We start from the raw sequence: 14,015 nt of genomic DNA, 5'->3' as shown, positions 1-14,015 counted from the left end.
GGTTTCTTCTCAAAGACACCGCCGTTGCTTGACAATGTTCTGGCATGAACAGCACAAAGGGCACATAAAAACAGAAAAACGAGAAGCTTATTAGGAGACATCTTCATCGTCACACTTCACTTATCCTTACACAGACTAACAATGCGAAGATCTAAGGGGGGATTTATATAGATGATATAAGGCTTCAGAAATCCCTGCATGTGGGAAATGGCCAATGGGGCAACATCTTCCCAACCGTAAACATAAAGAGGGAACTTATTCTCTCGATCCGCCAACGTATTTGAAACATGGATTCAAGAAAACTGGGAGCTGTTTCTTGGCTTTAGCTATTAAATCACCTGATTTTGGCAGTCATAATTTCGCAACGAGCTCCAACCACGAGTTTTCGCAGTTCCAACATTTACACACTTAATCATTACTGTGTATTAAGAGTACAGACATTCAGTTCACTGTCGGAAGTGGGTTGGTTTTTAAGACTGGGAATCCACGACCACCTGAAAAATCGTTTCTACAATGGAAAGGGTACAAAGATTTCACGTTGTTAGGAGTGGTATTGTGTATACTCAAAAGTGGAGAAAACTGTACTTTTTGCCCTATGCAGGAAATGTTGCAATTTTTATTCCATAATTTATGAGTTTAATACATATGATCTAATAAGATAAAAAAGTAATAGTATTTCTACTAAAAACTTGTAGCATCGTAGCATCTAAATGTGGATCAAAAATATTAAATTCATAAATTATTGGACAAAAAATACAATACACCCATCTATAAGTCGAAAAGTGCATTTTCCTGCTCAAAACTGGGGGTCCGCCGAGACTCGCGCTTCTCTGGATATTTAGTAAAAGCGTGTTTCTTATAGAGTCTATTGGTTAAAACTTATTAAAATGATTTACTGTGCAAGCCCATGGGCCGCTATCCAACAACTTGAATGGGTGATAGGCCCAATCATTAATAGGAAAAACAATATTATTTGTACAGTAACGTATATGGTGTACAATACAAATACTATTCAAGAGAAGTATATACATGCATGATTCCTTTTATTTGATGATTTCCTTTCTTTTATTTCAGTCATTAAGTAAAGTTTGTAATTATGATTAAAATCTGGGCAGCAGATCTCCACAAATTTAATTAGTACATAATCTTTTTTTCTTTTGGTTCATGTATTCTATGTCGAACATAATTCATGATTAATTAACCATATAGTGGACATTCATCACAATTTGAAATAAAAAATGGTCCTAAATTTCTTACATTAATTTACTTATCCATATGTATTTAACTACTTTTTTATTTTGGAGATTATCATGATTTAACATGGAACGGTGGGACAAGGAAAGAACCCTAGGGATGAGTGTGAGGGTGGTGGTGCAGACTGTGGCGCGCAACCGAGATCAAGAACAAAATAAAAAGAAGAAATTACTGAAATCGTGTTTGACTGACTATTGATGATGATGAGAGGTGAGGAATTATTAGTTTATAAATGGCGCTATCTTCTTCTCATCCATAAACCGTGTTTGACGTCTTAGTTCATGAATGCAAATTGCAATGCAACCACCTGTACCTGTACCTCTATCTTCTGCTTTCTCAACACATGACAAGACTGCAGTCTGCATGCATGGAAGACTTTTCATCACATGATCATCAGCCAACTGCCTAGTTTCAACTATTAGAGAATGGCCCACCTGTTAAATGAATTTATCCCACATGCCGTCACTAATAAAATAATATTATGTATTTTATTTAGAAAAAAATTTGTACATAAAGCGTGCGATAAATAGTGGTTTGAGTAGTCCTTTACACACTTTCAAGTCTTAATACTTCATCAGCATCTAAACACTACTCAAACGCGTGTTACTATAAAAGATAAATAAATAAATCAAGATTTTATTAATGTGGCCCAACTAGATTAATTATATATATAACTATAGTATTTCGTATAGGTCTTTGTTAATTATGTTGAGATGAGAAAAATATATTGAATACTTAATTAGGACCATTTTGTACTATTATTAATTTATTTAACCGTCTGCATTTATTATTCAAAATTTTACTTCACTTCGTTTTCTCTAAGGATTTCCTGTGAACTTTTAGGAGAATTGGAGAAGTAATAATTGTTGATAATTATCAACTGTGGAGTTTCTATTAGGGATTGAATTCCAGATATTGTATTTTATATTTTACTTAATATACATGTCATGTCATGTCATGATTGTAAATATTATGTTATTTGTTTTAATTTTAGAAAATTTTTGTGCGTATAATATGTGATGCCCTAAAACTATACTCAACCAAACAAGAGATTTTAAATAAAACCCAATTAGATATTTCTGAAAACATGAGGCCTAAAAAAAAGGGGCCCTCAGCCCAAGTATCTATTAGAGACTTCTGACAGAGGTGGGCTCCGATAAAGGGCCGCCAGCCCATGAGGAGAATGGCCTTGAACCTGGCAAGCTACCAGATTGGCCACACACACAAATGGTGGAAAACCATTTGTCCACAAACGAAAAGGATGGCCACATAACTCGTGACGAGGCATAAGGATGTAAGCAGATCACCATACGTACCTCAACAACCCTCTAAAAAATTCAGGACTTATTCCTATTATAAGAGTTATCTGTATAAGGATTCCTCAATGAACTTAACTTCTCAAGATCCTTGTTAACTGCTTCCAAATTTGAGAGTGCCTATCTGCAGCAACCACTGACCCAAGTCCCAAGAGGTCATCCTTCTGCGCCCTATAAAAACAAGTCTTTTCCCCCTGGTTAAGTGTAACGCAATTTTTGCACTAGCATCCGCACAAAAACACTATGCTCTCAGACGTTCTCTTATCATTTTATCATTCATCATAGCCCTCTTTCAATTAATTTCATTTTTTCACAATTGCTTACTGATTTGCGGATTAGAATGGTAACATACTTTCTACATGTCTCATTTCCAAGGCTTGTAGGAGACTTTGCTCAAAGAACTTAAATTTAAAACCTATCAACTGAACAATTTTTCACTCAAACCAATAGGTATATATTAAATAAAATATAAAATTATATACTTTTTTTTCCTATCATATTCGCGTAAATGGTACTTAGACTTTACAGCTCGCATAGTGATAATCTATAGATTAAACTTATTAAGTTATTCTTTTTAATGGTTAAACTTTAATATAAGATGGTCATCGTATCAAAACCAAAGCAAATAGAGTCGTACCTCTGAATCTTATTGCCATCTATCTACTAAAAAAAACAAGAGTTGTGCATGTAAATCTTGACAAAAATGAGTACTGCTTGCATGTGAGGAATGTGTTATGGAGAAAATACAAGCACGGTAAGAAATTGGAAAAGTCAGGCTAGATTAATGTATACCAAATTAAACTTTCGTGATTAAGAATTTTGTGGAAATATGTTTCACTGCAACCATTTCAGTACCCATACTTAAAACAAAAGACGACATACTGCAAACATTTGTTGTTACTTGTTACAAAAGATAGAGCTCCTGGTCTAGAGCCTGCCTTATTCACTTCACCTTTAATCAAATTCCATGCATAATAGTCCACAGACCAACATATATATATATTTGTCTCAGGATCAGGGCAACCCCCCACCACCTCCTGCTCCTCCACCAAATCCACCTCCAAAGCCGCCACCAGCACCAGCACCACCTCCGCCACCGCCTCCAAACCCTCCACCACCTCCTCCTCCAAGTCCTCCACCACTCCCTGCTCCTCCTCCAAATCCCGCTCCTCCACCAAAACCAGAGCCGCCCCCTACTCCTCCACCAGCACCTCCACCCCCTCCTCCTCCAAATCCTCCTCCACCTCCAAGTCCCCCACCCGCACCTCCACCGAAGCCAGCACCCCCGCCAGAACCTCCACCCAAGCCCCCTCCGCCTCCACCACCAAATCCTCCACCTCCGCCTCCTCCCGCCCCAATGCCACCAAGTCCAGGGCGGTGAACGAGGTTCTTTTCTTCGTCAAAAGAACCCTTCCTTGCACCACAAGTGCAAAAAAGAGCGCCAAGAAGCAGGAGAAGGAAAATCTTACAAGTCATCTTGATGAGTACTTGAAGAGCAGTAGCTAATTATTGATGATGGATGAATGGTGGGAGTGACAATGAGGGAGTATATATAGGGCCAAAGAAGGGCAATGCCAATATTTTCAAAGAGATGGTTGAGAAGATTTAAATTAAATACGGTCACCACTTAGTTTTCTCTCTTGGGATAAATAATTAATGCACCCAGCTGTATATGTATATATATAGTTCTTGATCAAGAAAAATTGTTGATCCAATTAAATATGGTCGAATCAAATTAATTACAAAATAGGCCACATTTGCTTTGTGATTGGTTATATTCATAAAATATACATCAATTACACGACAAACATATTATATTTATCATACAATTGATCCCAATTCAACTATATCGAATTTGAATTAAAATTTCTATCAAATGCAAACCTCCACTCTCCTTTCGAGTTCAATTACCCCACACAATGTCACATAGTTGATTGCTATTTTCATTCTATCCAAAGACTTTTTCAACCCTCACAATTTGCAGTTGACCTTTTGATCTGGAAAAGCATGAATTCTTTCATGCAAACTAAATTCGGATACAGCTAACTCCTGTGATGCCCGATTTCTGCCCCTCACTTTAGTATTTACTTTCTCTCTCTCTCTCTCTCTCTATATATATATATATATGCATACGCACCACTACTTTATTTTCCTCTCATTTAATTAAATACACTTATTATGTGATTGGTATACGCTTAAAAAAAAAAAAAAAAATCTAGTCACGTGGTGATTGTATCACATTTATTATGTGATTGGTTCAATTCAATCATATTTTATTTGGTAAGAATATTTTATTTTCTTTGGTGCATTGTATTGTATTTATTAGCTTGTTTTGGTATTTTTGTTCTATATGAACCAATTATTTTTTGTTAACTTTGTTGAGGTATTCATTTGCTCATTTTGGTATTTCGTTCTATTTTTACTATATATTTGAATTTTGATTCATTCATATACACATCACATTTATGTATATTTTCGCTAATTTATAGTCTATTTATATAAATTACGCATATTTTTTTGTGATGTATGTATAATTAATGTTCAAAAAGCAGGAGTAAATTGTATAAATAATATTGATGTTTCTCATAAGTGTGTAATTTTGTAAAAGATTGGGATGATGTGTATAAATAAATCATAAATTAAGAAATATAGATGTAATTATTCCTTATATTACTTATATCAGAAATATCAAATTTACGTATGAAAATAACTTATATACCTATTGATCCAACAGGTTGATGTTCGATGATCAAATGATCCAAATCTTTATAGGGCTAATAATCTGAAAATAGAGAAATCGATGATGGGTTGAAGGTGTCCTTGCAATGATCCTCCAACAAAAGCTAAGTTATAGTATTAGATAGAGGTAGGTATCTAAGAAATTGGGGTAAATATTTTTTTAGTTCCATAAAATAAGGATAGAATTTCTTTTGGTATTGTAATTATGATAGGTGAAACTTTTAATCCTATAAAACTCAAAATCATGCCGATTTTATTTCCGAAAAAAAGTGATTTTTGGAACTTTTTAGTCCCAAAATCAGAATGTCTTTTTAGTTTTTTAAGTTTTAAAACTACAATGCACATGACTTTTTTGAACTAAAAATTCGTGATTATGAGTTTTATGGGACTAAAAGCGACACCTGTCATAGTTATGTTACCAAAACAAATTCTACCTTTATCTTATGAGAATCAAAAAGCATTTTGCCCCTAAGAAATTAGGATATGTTGATAGTTTGATTTTTGGAGAAATTATCTATAGGAAGGTATTCTTAGTGTTGTTCCCATATGCTAACACCTCCTATAATATTCACAATTTAAGTTTAAATTTGACCAATCTGGAGAAATTTAAAACTCATAAAAAAAAAACACATACCCTAATTTATTTTGATATTTTCCTTACACTTGAAAATATTTGATCAATTGATTTCTCCCATATAACTTACATACATGCGCGTAATATACAGAATTTAAACCATAAACTAAAAGACAACATTCGAAACGTGTTAGTTGAACCATTAATTCATGGAGGAATTGGTATAACATGAACCTAAACGCGCCTTGCTATAAATAGACATATCCACATATATTTGATTATGATTTATATATATGACCAGTGAAGTAGCTAGTGTCGGCGAAATAGATCGGATAATTAGATTCTAGATGATTGCTAAAATAGGACAAGACACATACAAAGCTTTTATTGTCAAAGGGGAGAGTTTATGTCGATCCCGTAGAATTCATTGGGCCATGTACATGCAATTTTTCCGACAAATTGATTGGAAAAATTTCAAATTGATAAAAAATTTAAAATTGCAAAAATCTATTCGTGCAAAAATAAATATTTTCATCCTCTAGTTTATATGACTAAAATTACAATTTTTCCTAATGTATGTGTTCATGTATTTAGTAAATATATATGCTCTATCCGAGTATGAGCAAACTCGCCTTCGATTTTTCCTAATTGTTATTGTTGTAAATAATAAGGGTGCTAGGCGAGTGAAACTGTCTCGATTTTAAGTTCGACTTGAACTTGAGTTTCTTGATTTCCATTCTGGCACACTCTTTTTTCTCTTTGTGTTTTCTTATTTACCATTATTTTTATATATTTAATTACTTATTTAATATTATATTAAATTTATATTAAAAATTCATGGTATATTAGAATTATTGGTCAACATTTGGCCGGTGACACAGAAAAATTCACTCATGATGGGACCAAGTGTCTGGAAAATCTAACGACGGAGGACAGAAATCTCAACTCTCGCTTGCATCGGCAGCGTTGGATTAGGTGGTTACACTTGCACCACGGCTCTCACTCAAAAACATATCATCATCATATCAGTACATTATCCACAGACTACCAAACTAAGAAACTGAATCGCGAAATGAAGTGCATCAATTCTCAGTCTCAGCTCTCTCCACTACCCTCCCATCACAAATACAAACACCAATTCTGCGAAAGTAAACCTTCTTCAATGCGATTGAATCCAAATGGCTTCTCCTTCGTGTCTCTCAGAACCAGATCTCTGCCGCCGTCTCCCATATTTCTCGCCGCTACTTCTCCAGCTGCCGCCGGAAACCTATCGGTGCTGCTCCAGACGAGGTTTGTCTTCGTCTGATGATCAGTTACAAGTAATTATCAAATGATTTATACGATTCTGATATACACTTGTTGATGGCAGTGCTGTGTGTTTATTCGCATACTTTGTAGCCAATTTTGTTGTGCCGGAACTTATTCTCAAGGATCTCCGATCCAAAGAGGCAAATAAGGATGGGGAAAATCCGGCTGAAGATGAAAGATGAAAGTAAAAGCAATGAGGCCGGAGAAGTGGAGGCTCATGCAACGAGATGAGTTTTTGAATTTGAATAGCGAAATGATCCTTAGTTTTTGATGAGTTTATAATGAGCTACGACGATTCATCCTCTTCTTGGTTTTATTGATTTTGGTTGGTTGCAATAAGACCACCCGACTCAGAATTAATTCATTCAATGTCAATACTTTATTAGCAATTAGCAGCCGTTAATTGTATCTTTTGTTTCAATTAATATATACATGTTATGTGTATAGAAAATCCAACCCCTTAGTCGATGGGTGAAGAGCGCCCTTTCCATAGACGGATGAAAAATGACATGAATTCCTCAGGAATTTGGAGGGGGAATCGACTGTGGTTCGAGTTAGAATTTTTCTAAAAGGGATTAACGTGATTTTCATGCATGCTAATATAGTATAATTACTATATTTAAAAACTTAATGGAATGTTAATATTTCTATTCTAAAAATATAAAATGTAATTCATTTGAATTCGACAAAAAAACTTTATCATTTATATTAGAGAAGGGAAGAAGTACAGAGGAAATTTTTAAATTATATAAAAGTAGAGATATGATCAGCAATTGCACTAATTTGATAGGTAATTATAATGTAATATTGTCTCATCAGTTCTAACTCATAAATTTAACCCTTTCTATTGATTAAAACGAAAATTAGTAATATCGTTATAAAATTTTCATATAAATAGTTTTTTGTAGCATCCAATATATAACTATTGTTGGCAATATTTGATACTTTCTCAACAGATTCAACTGAGTTAAAATACAAGCTATTTCATAACGTGAAAATAATTCATTTAATAAGATTAGCGAGTACAAATAAATAATTTATTTCAATACTATTGCAATTACCAAAACAATACAAGTACAAAAGATGTCTTCATCATTCTTTGATTTCCTCTAACGCTTTCATATTCGCTGTTAATTCATGGTAAATGGACAGTACGTCTTTAAAATTTTTTCGGTTGTTCTATTTTTAGAATGAACTTCTTCTTCAACTGTTGGTTGTGTAGTCGTTGAGTTTGACTGTGAAACTTTTTTAGAAATACTAATCAGGTCCAATCAACAAAAAGAATTACATTCATTTGTCTTACAATTACAGAATAATTTTTCATTCACTTTCTTTGATTGAACCTACAATTCTAATTGCGGCATATTTTTGACAATAATATTTTGGATCTCTTTTTTATCTTAAATCAATTTTTCCTTCTTTCGACGAAGATCTTCTAAGAGCATACCACATTCTACAAAATAAAAAAGAAAAAGTATTAAAAACAAAGCATTTCAATTTTCATACAAAGGAATTACAAAAAAATAATAAATAGAACAAATAAATTTTTTTACCTGTAATATAATCATAGAAGCAGCTACTGTAAAAATTCAATAAAAAGTAAGTTGTATTGGTTAATATTTATAAGAGTGAAAAGGCGCATTTATGTTAATTCAAACAAAAAAAAAAAAATTCAAAAAACTTCTTTAATTCAACTTCTAGCGCGTGCAGGCCACTCTCCATCTATTTCTGAGGTGGAGGGGGGAGTTGCAAGTTTTATATTACATAGAGGCCTTTTAAGCTATTTTCAAAATATAGGTAGGTTTTTAGCAATTTTCCTATTTGACAGGGGTGTCCCATGCCATTTTCCCTTTGAAATATAAGAATTTGTTTGAATTTTTGAATAAGGAAAGCTGTCAGAGTGGCAGTTAAGTGACGCCATTCGCTCCAAAAATCCGCGTGAACCTCTTTCGTCTTTTATTTTACGGATTTCAAAATTTTCTTCGCTGCTCTTTCTCTGTCTCTCTCAATCTCAGGCCTCAAAATTATGGAAGAAGTCGACGAAACAGATGTGGAGTCTCAGGTATGGGACGTATTAGAATTTAAACGTGTAACGGTTATCAACACCGTCTCGGTTTCAGTTTGCGAGATTATTTGATTCGGCCGATTTTGTGTATTTAACTTATTTTTATGGTTTGTTTTCGTTCTGCAGTTTCTGTGTTTGGTTGAACAAAACAGAACAGCGTTATTACAAATATTTTTCCTAATTTGGAGAATTCGAAAATTTTATGGTTAAGCAACATCTGCAATCTCATTATGATTGAGTGAAGGTTTTCTTTTTTTTTTTTTCCGGAAAAAAAATATTACAGGCCTAAGTTAATTACTAAGTTGGCATTGAGTTTCCACTTTCCCGTTGAAGTATTTCTGGAACTTTATTTGCATTCACTTTTGTGATGGATCAAAAGTAATGGATCCTTGGAAAACTGACATTGGAATACTTGGTTTAGGGAGATGTTTTTATCTTGACATTTCCGTATCAAATCGAAATTCTGTCAATCATTTGAAGGCTTGCTGACAAGTAGACTATACGAGCAAGATGCAGGGCAGAAAAAGAGCGCCATGATCTACATTATTAGATTAAATAGGATAAGGTGTAAATGTTTTGCATGAAAGTTTCAAACCTGGAGTTTCGATAGATATTATTCACAGGCTAGCTCACTGTACTCTATAAATTTTTTAATGATTTCCCGAACAAAAGTGAAAAAGCAGATGTCGGAGGTGCTAATACACAACTGCCAGAAAGAGGGATCACTAGAATTAGAATGGAGGATATAGACGGCAAAGTTAGAGAACAGATCTGTAAAAGAAAAATTACAAATACGAAGTTGTGACAGAAAACATCCACAGAATTCAATTCTTTTTCCTTTTGAGTCCTTAATTTAACATTTAAAAACTAACAGTCTTTTATGTGCCTTTAGAAATATCAAATGCATTTAAAAAGGCAGTTACTTGTCTGCATAGTGCCTCATTCTTACCTCATGCTTTCTCTTGCTTTAGTAAGCATTGCTATAATAACTTTCCCTGCATAACATCTTTCTTTTTCGTTACTTTCATGTAACAGGTGTATATGGCATGTATCATGCATGGCCAAAGGTAAACCTCTTTTCTGCCTTAATATTTGAATAAGAGGTCAAATAGGTCAAATTAAGAAGAAAGATTAAATTACTGACGTGAATACGCCTTTTCAACAGGGTTGGAATCTCTTTTTATGATTCAAGTATATGTCAACTCCATGTTCTGGAATTCTGGGAAGATGGCAATGAGGATTTTCCTTTAGTTGAGATGGGTACTTAAAAAGAAATGTTCAAGTAGTGTGTTAGCTCTGTTTCATGCTTTTTTCTTTTTTCATAATTTCGTTTGATTGCTAGTGAAATACCAAGCCCAACCATGCATAATCTATACCAGCACCAAGTGCGAACAATCCTTCTTGGCTGCTCTACAAAACAATGGTACACCACTTAGAACTTGATATCTCATTCAACCTTCTGCTGGCACATTTTATCCCCTAATTTCAAGAATTAATGCAGATGGGAATGCTGAAGCTCCAACAGTAAAGCTCGTAAAAAGTTCATTATTCAGCTATGAGCAAGCATGGCATAGGTAAAAAAATAATAGCAGAACTCTGTACCTGTATCTTCATCCAAGTTTTGACTTGTCTTGCTAAGCTGATAAAGGTCACATGGTCTCTAGCAACTGTTAGCTGCTGCATCATATGCACTTAATGGTCTCTGGTAATTAACTCTGGCAAATTTTGGCCGTCCTTTTCATGTTTTCATCAAACACAAAATATCCTTACTCTGTAATTTTAGGTCACACCTATAAAAAGAGATCTTAAGAAATGAACTTTCTTTGGTTGATTCCTTCAGTTTCTAGTTGATCAACCGAGTACTCCTCCAAAGATGGAGTCAGTTTGCAAGCTGATCAGAAAGTGCATTATGTGGATTTATATGTTTCTTGTTAAAAGCTTCTAAGCAATTCAATGCACATGTTGGTGATGTGGCCATCAGAATAAAAAATAGTTGAACTTCTCAACTCAAGTTTTTTGGCATCTGGTCAGTTGTTGGCAGTTGGCACTATCGGATGGCAGACGGCCAGGACATTAAGGATTATACTTTGTGTTTTTTGTTAAAATGTCATTAGATGGATTTATAGCCTGTGATATCAACTTTGGAGTCGGATATTTTGTTTCTACCAAGTATTTCTAGTAATACCTCTTTTTGATGTTTTATTGCATCAAACAGATTAATGTACCTGCGTGTAACTGGAATGGATGAAGGGTTGAATATCAAAGAAAGGGTCTCTTATGTGAGTTGAATAGTTCAGCTTGACCTATATGTTTTGTCTTTTTCCTTCTTCAACTCTTTGATTATGACTTTTGGATATTTGCTTTTTCAGTTGTCAGTAGTCTTGATTTACTTGCTAGATTGTAATACACATTTATGATTGACTCATGCCTTGAATTCTTTTCCAAATTATGGTTTGACAAGCTTTAACTATATTTGGGAAGATGAGCTTATATGAAGAAATATGAATTCTTTTAGGACTCAAGACATTAGAATATTGGATCATTTCTTGGTTTAAAATAAATTCTGATGCAAGTGATTATGTTCTTTTGTTCAACTGTAGCTTAGTTCCATGATGGATGTGGGCAGTGATGTTCAAGTTCGTGCCAGTGGGGGACTTCTTGCCATATTAGAGAATGAGAGGGTACTAGATACCCTTGAAGCGAAGGAAAGTGGGAATGCGTCAATTGCAATAAATTCAGTTTCTGAGATTTCACTGTATCTTTGCCGTCTGTTACTCATTAAAGCAAAATTTCGGGGTTAAGTTCTCTCTTCTTCTATATCTATTTTTGTTGCAGAAAGCTAGATTCACATCCCAGATGTATATCTTAACAAACAAGATAAGAAACAACTTCCTCAAAGTTGATTCTGCTGCCCATGAGGCATTGCAGATATTCCAAACTGACAAGCATCCAAGTCACATGGGCATTGGTAGAGCAAAGGAAGGGTAAATGCCGAAACACACTTTTGATCTGTCTTAAATGAATGTCCAAGCCATATGAGCTTAGTTAGAGCAAAAGAAAGGGGAAAATCAGAACGGATCACTTGAGCCCATTGGCTCATGTTTAAAAGAAATGTTCACTGATATTTGTGATTGCAGGTTCTCTGTATATGGGATGATGAATAAGGTCTCCTGAAACTTCTTCTTTTATATCTGCCACATAATAATTTCTCAGATTATTGGCCCTCGAAAGAAATTATCGAGACTAATATTTTCGCATCCTTTTAGTGTGTAACACCTATGGGCAGACGTTTATTAAGGTAAAATGACTTCCAGAGATATAACACTGCTGGGTCTTTGCCCTTGTTGAGATTTCAGCTAACAGTACTATTTGACCAGGAACTGGTTCCTGAGGCCTGTACTTGACGTTGAAAAGTTGAATATTCGCCTCAATACTGTATCCTTGTCTTAGCTACATATATTCATTGTCGTCATTTGTGCTTAGCATATACTGTTGATATTAAATTTTTAGTGCTGAGCATGACCAAAGTACTGCAAAGATCCATAAGAATGAAAATAAGAGGATTCAGATGAAATGAGGCTTTAAGCGTGTGAAGGTATTATGTATTTATTGAGATGATAATTGTCACTGCTGATCACATTAAATCATTTTGTAAACATGAATGTTGTATCCTTATCAGCATTGAGTGAAAGTATTCCCCTTGATAAATCAGATATCTTTCTTTCTTTGTGCTGAAGAATTGTTGGTTTCTTTGCGGCAAACTCTGAAGTCTGTGAAAGATATTCCTCACATACTCAAGGTGCAGAATCTCCTCTTAGCTCTCCTGGTAAATGTATTTCAACAGTATTATGCCCATAGTATCATTTGATATTTAGTTAAAAACAAGAATATGTGCTATTTCATTGACGCAAACCTTGTAATAATCTTTTTTCTTCTTCCACATTAACAAGATTTTTTCTTCTTCTTCTGTTTTTTTTTTTTGGTTAAATGCAGACACCCTCACAAATTATAGGAGGGTTTGCACTTTACCCCAAAATATTAATTCATCTAGACGATCCTCCAATATATCTGTAGAATATTTCACCCTTGATTCCATTTCAGATAAAATCTTCCTCTGGAGTTTTTTGCAATACTTTGAGTTGTGTGCATTTTTACCTCGTCAGCTTAAAGAAATGTAAGTTTAACTACCTAAACTAGTTGGACTACAAAATTCTATTTTTGGATAAATGTAGTGGAGTTTTTGCTGCAAAGTATTGTCATAAGCTTTTCATTTGCATCATATGGGGATATTTTAACCAACTCAAGTAATTTTATGTGTGTGAGATAATTAAAAGATAATTCTATAGTTATTCCACAATCATTGTTATGATATATGTAGACAAGGTATATAAATTTATGAATATATAAAAGAAAAAGGTTCTACAAAAATGCCTTTTATTGCCCATATATACCAAAAGAACACAGACTCTCTTATTCATATCCAGTTTAAATTCCAAATGACCATATTACTCCATAGATAAATGGACATGCATTTATATGCTACAACAGTTCTTGGGGAGTAACCATAAATTGATTTTCAATGTCTAATAAACTTAGGACAAAATAACTATAGAAATAGGTAACTTTAATTAACCAAATTGTCCATTTTAAGTAAGAAAATAATACATGATAATATTTTGGTGAAACATTCCACTTTATCCAACCAAAATAAGGCTTCAATGATGGAGAATGAGAATTAGATAGTTTAGGTGGTTAATTC

General features: G+C 34.0%; 3 protein-coding genes across 6 annotated transcripts in view; 2 read left to right on the top strand and 1 right to left on the bottom strand.

The window, feature by feature from the left end:
• Nucleotides 3,585–4,046, bottom strand: LOC105175150 (glycine-rich cell wall structural protein-like). Its single transcript, XM_011097496.1, has one exon. It carries the CDS (start codon nucleotides 4,044–4,046, stop codon nucleotides 3,585–3,587), a length of 462 nt encoding a protein of 153 aa, XP_011095798.1.
• LOC105174880 lies at nucleotides 6,878–7,597 on the top strand. The gene is made up of 2 exons (XM_011097110.2): nucleotides 6,878–7,173; nucleotides 7,253–7,597. Exons 1-2 carry the CDS (start codon nucleotides 6,956–6,958, stop codon nucleotides 7,371–7,373), a joined length of 339 nt encoding a protein of 112 aa, XP_011095412.1. The 5' UTR covers nucleotides 6,878–6,955; the 3' UTR covers nucleotides 7,374–7,597.
• LOC105174877 (DNA mismatch repair protein MSH5) overlaps nucleotides 9,034–14,015 on the top strand; it is a 13,828-nt gene continuing 8,846 nt past the window's right edge. For 2 of the 4 annotated variants that reach the window (XR_002288186.1, XM_020698508.1), the window contains exons 1-12: nucleotides 9,034–9,253; nucleotides 10,292–10,323; nucleotides 10,422–10,516; nucleotides 10,599–10,679; nucleotides 10,758–10,830; nucleotides 11,472–11,535; nucleotides 11,857–12,011; nucleotides 12,139–12,240; nucleotides 12,394–12,421; nucleotides 12,523–12,554; nucleotides 12,634–12,691; nucleotides 12,969–13,055. Coding sequence is in view for 3 of the 4 variants with exons in the window: in XM_020698508.1 (XP_020554167.1) it covers nucleotides 9,218–9,253; nucleotides 10,292–10,323; nucleotides 10,422–10,516; nucleotides 10,599–10,679; nucleotides 10,758–10,830; nucleotides 11,472–11,535; nucleotides 11,857–12,011; nucleotides 12,139–12,240; nucleotides 12,394–12,421; nucleotides 12,523–12,554; nucleotides 12,634–12,691; nucleotides 12,969–13,055 (843 nt within the window). In the remaining variant the exon portion in view is untranslated. Of the gene's footprint in view, nucleotides 9,254–10,291; nucleotides 10,324–10,421; nucleotides 10,517–10,598; nucleotides 10,680–10,757; nucleotides 10,831–11,471; nucleotides 11,536–11,856; nucleotides 12,012–12,138; nucleotides 12,241–12,393; nucleotides 12,422–12,522; nucleotides 12,555–12,633; nucleotides 12,692–12,968; nucleotides 13,056–14,015 lie in introns of those variants that run through there. The other 2 variants (XM_020698506.1, XM_020698507.1) reach the window with 2 other exon arrangements.

The sequence above is a fragment of the Sesamum indicum genome, linkage group LG12 (genome assembly GCF_000512975.1).
Source record: "Sesamum indicum cultivar Zhongzhi No. 13 linkage group LG12, S_indicum_v1.0, whole genome shotgun sequence".
NCBI classification, from domain to species: Eukaryota; Viridiplantae; Streptophyta; class Magnoliopsida; order Lamiales; family Pedaliaceae; genus Sesamum; species Sesamum indicum.
Note: the sequence above shows the minus strand (reverse complement) of the source record. Positions and strands in the feature narration are given on the sequence as shown.

What these genes read in the sequence shown, in the direction of transcription:
- LOC105174880 (XM_011097110.2), top strand. Translation starts at nt 6,956, where the DNA reads ATGAAGTGCATCAATTCTCAGTCTCAGCTCTCTCCACTACCCTCCCAT. An exon ending in TCGGTGCTGCTCCAGACGAG is followed by an intron (nt 7,174 to 7,252) that starts GTTTGTCTTCGT and finishes TGTTGATGGCAG; the next exon opens with TGCTGTGTGTTTATTCGCAT.
- LOC105175150 (XM_011097496.1), bottom strand. Translation starts at nt 4,046, where the DNA reads ATGACTTGTAAGATTTTCCTTCTCCTGCTTCTTGGCGCTCTTTTTTGC.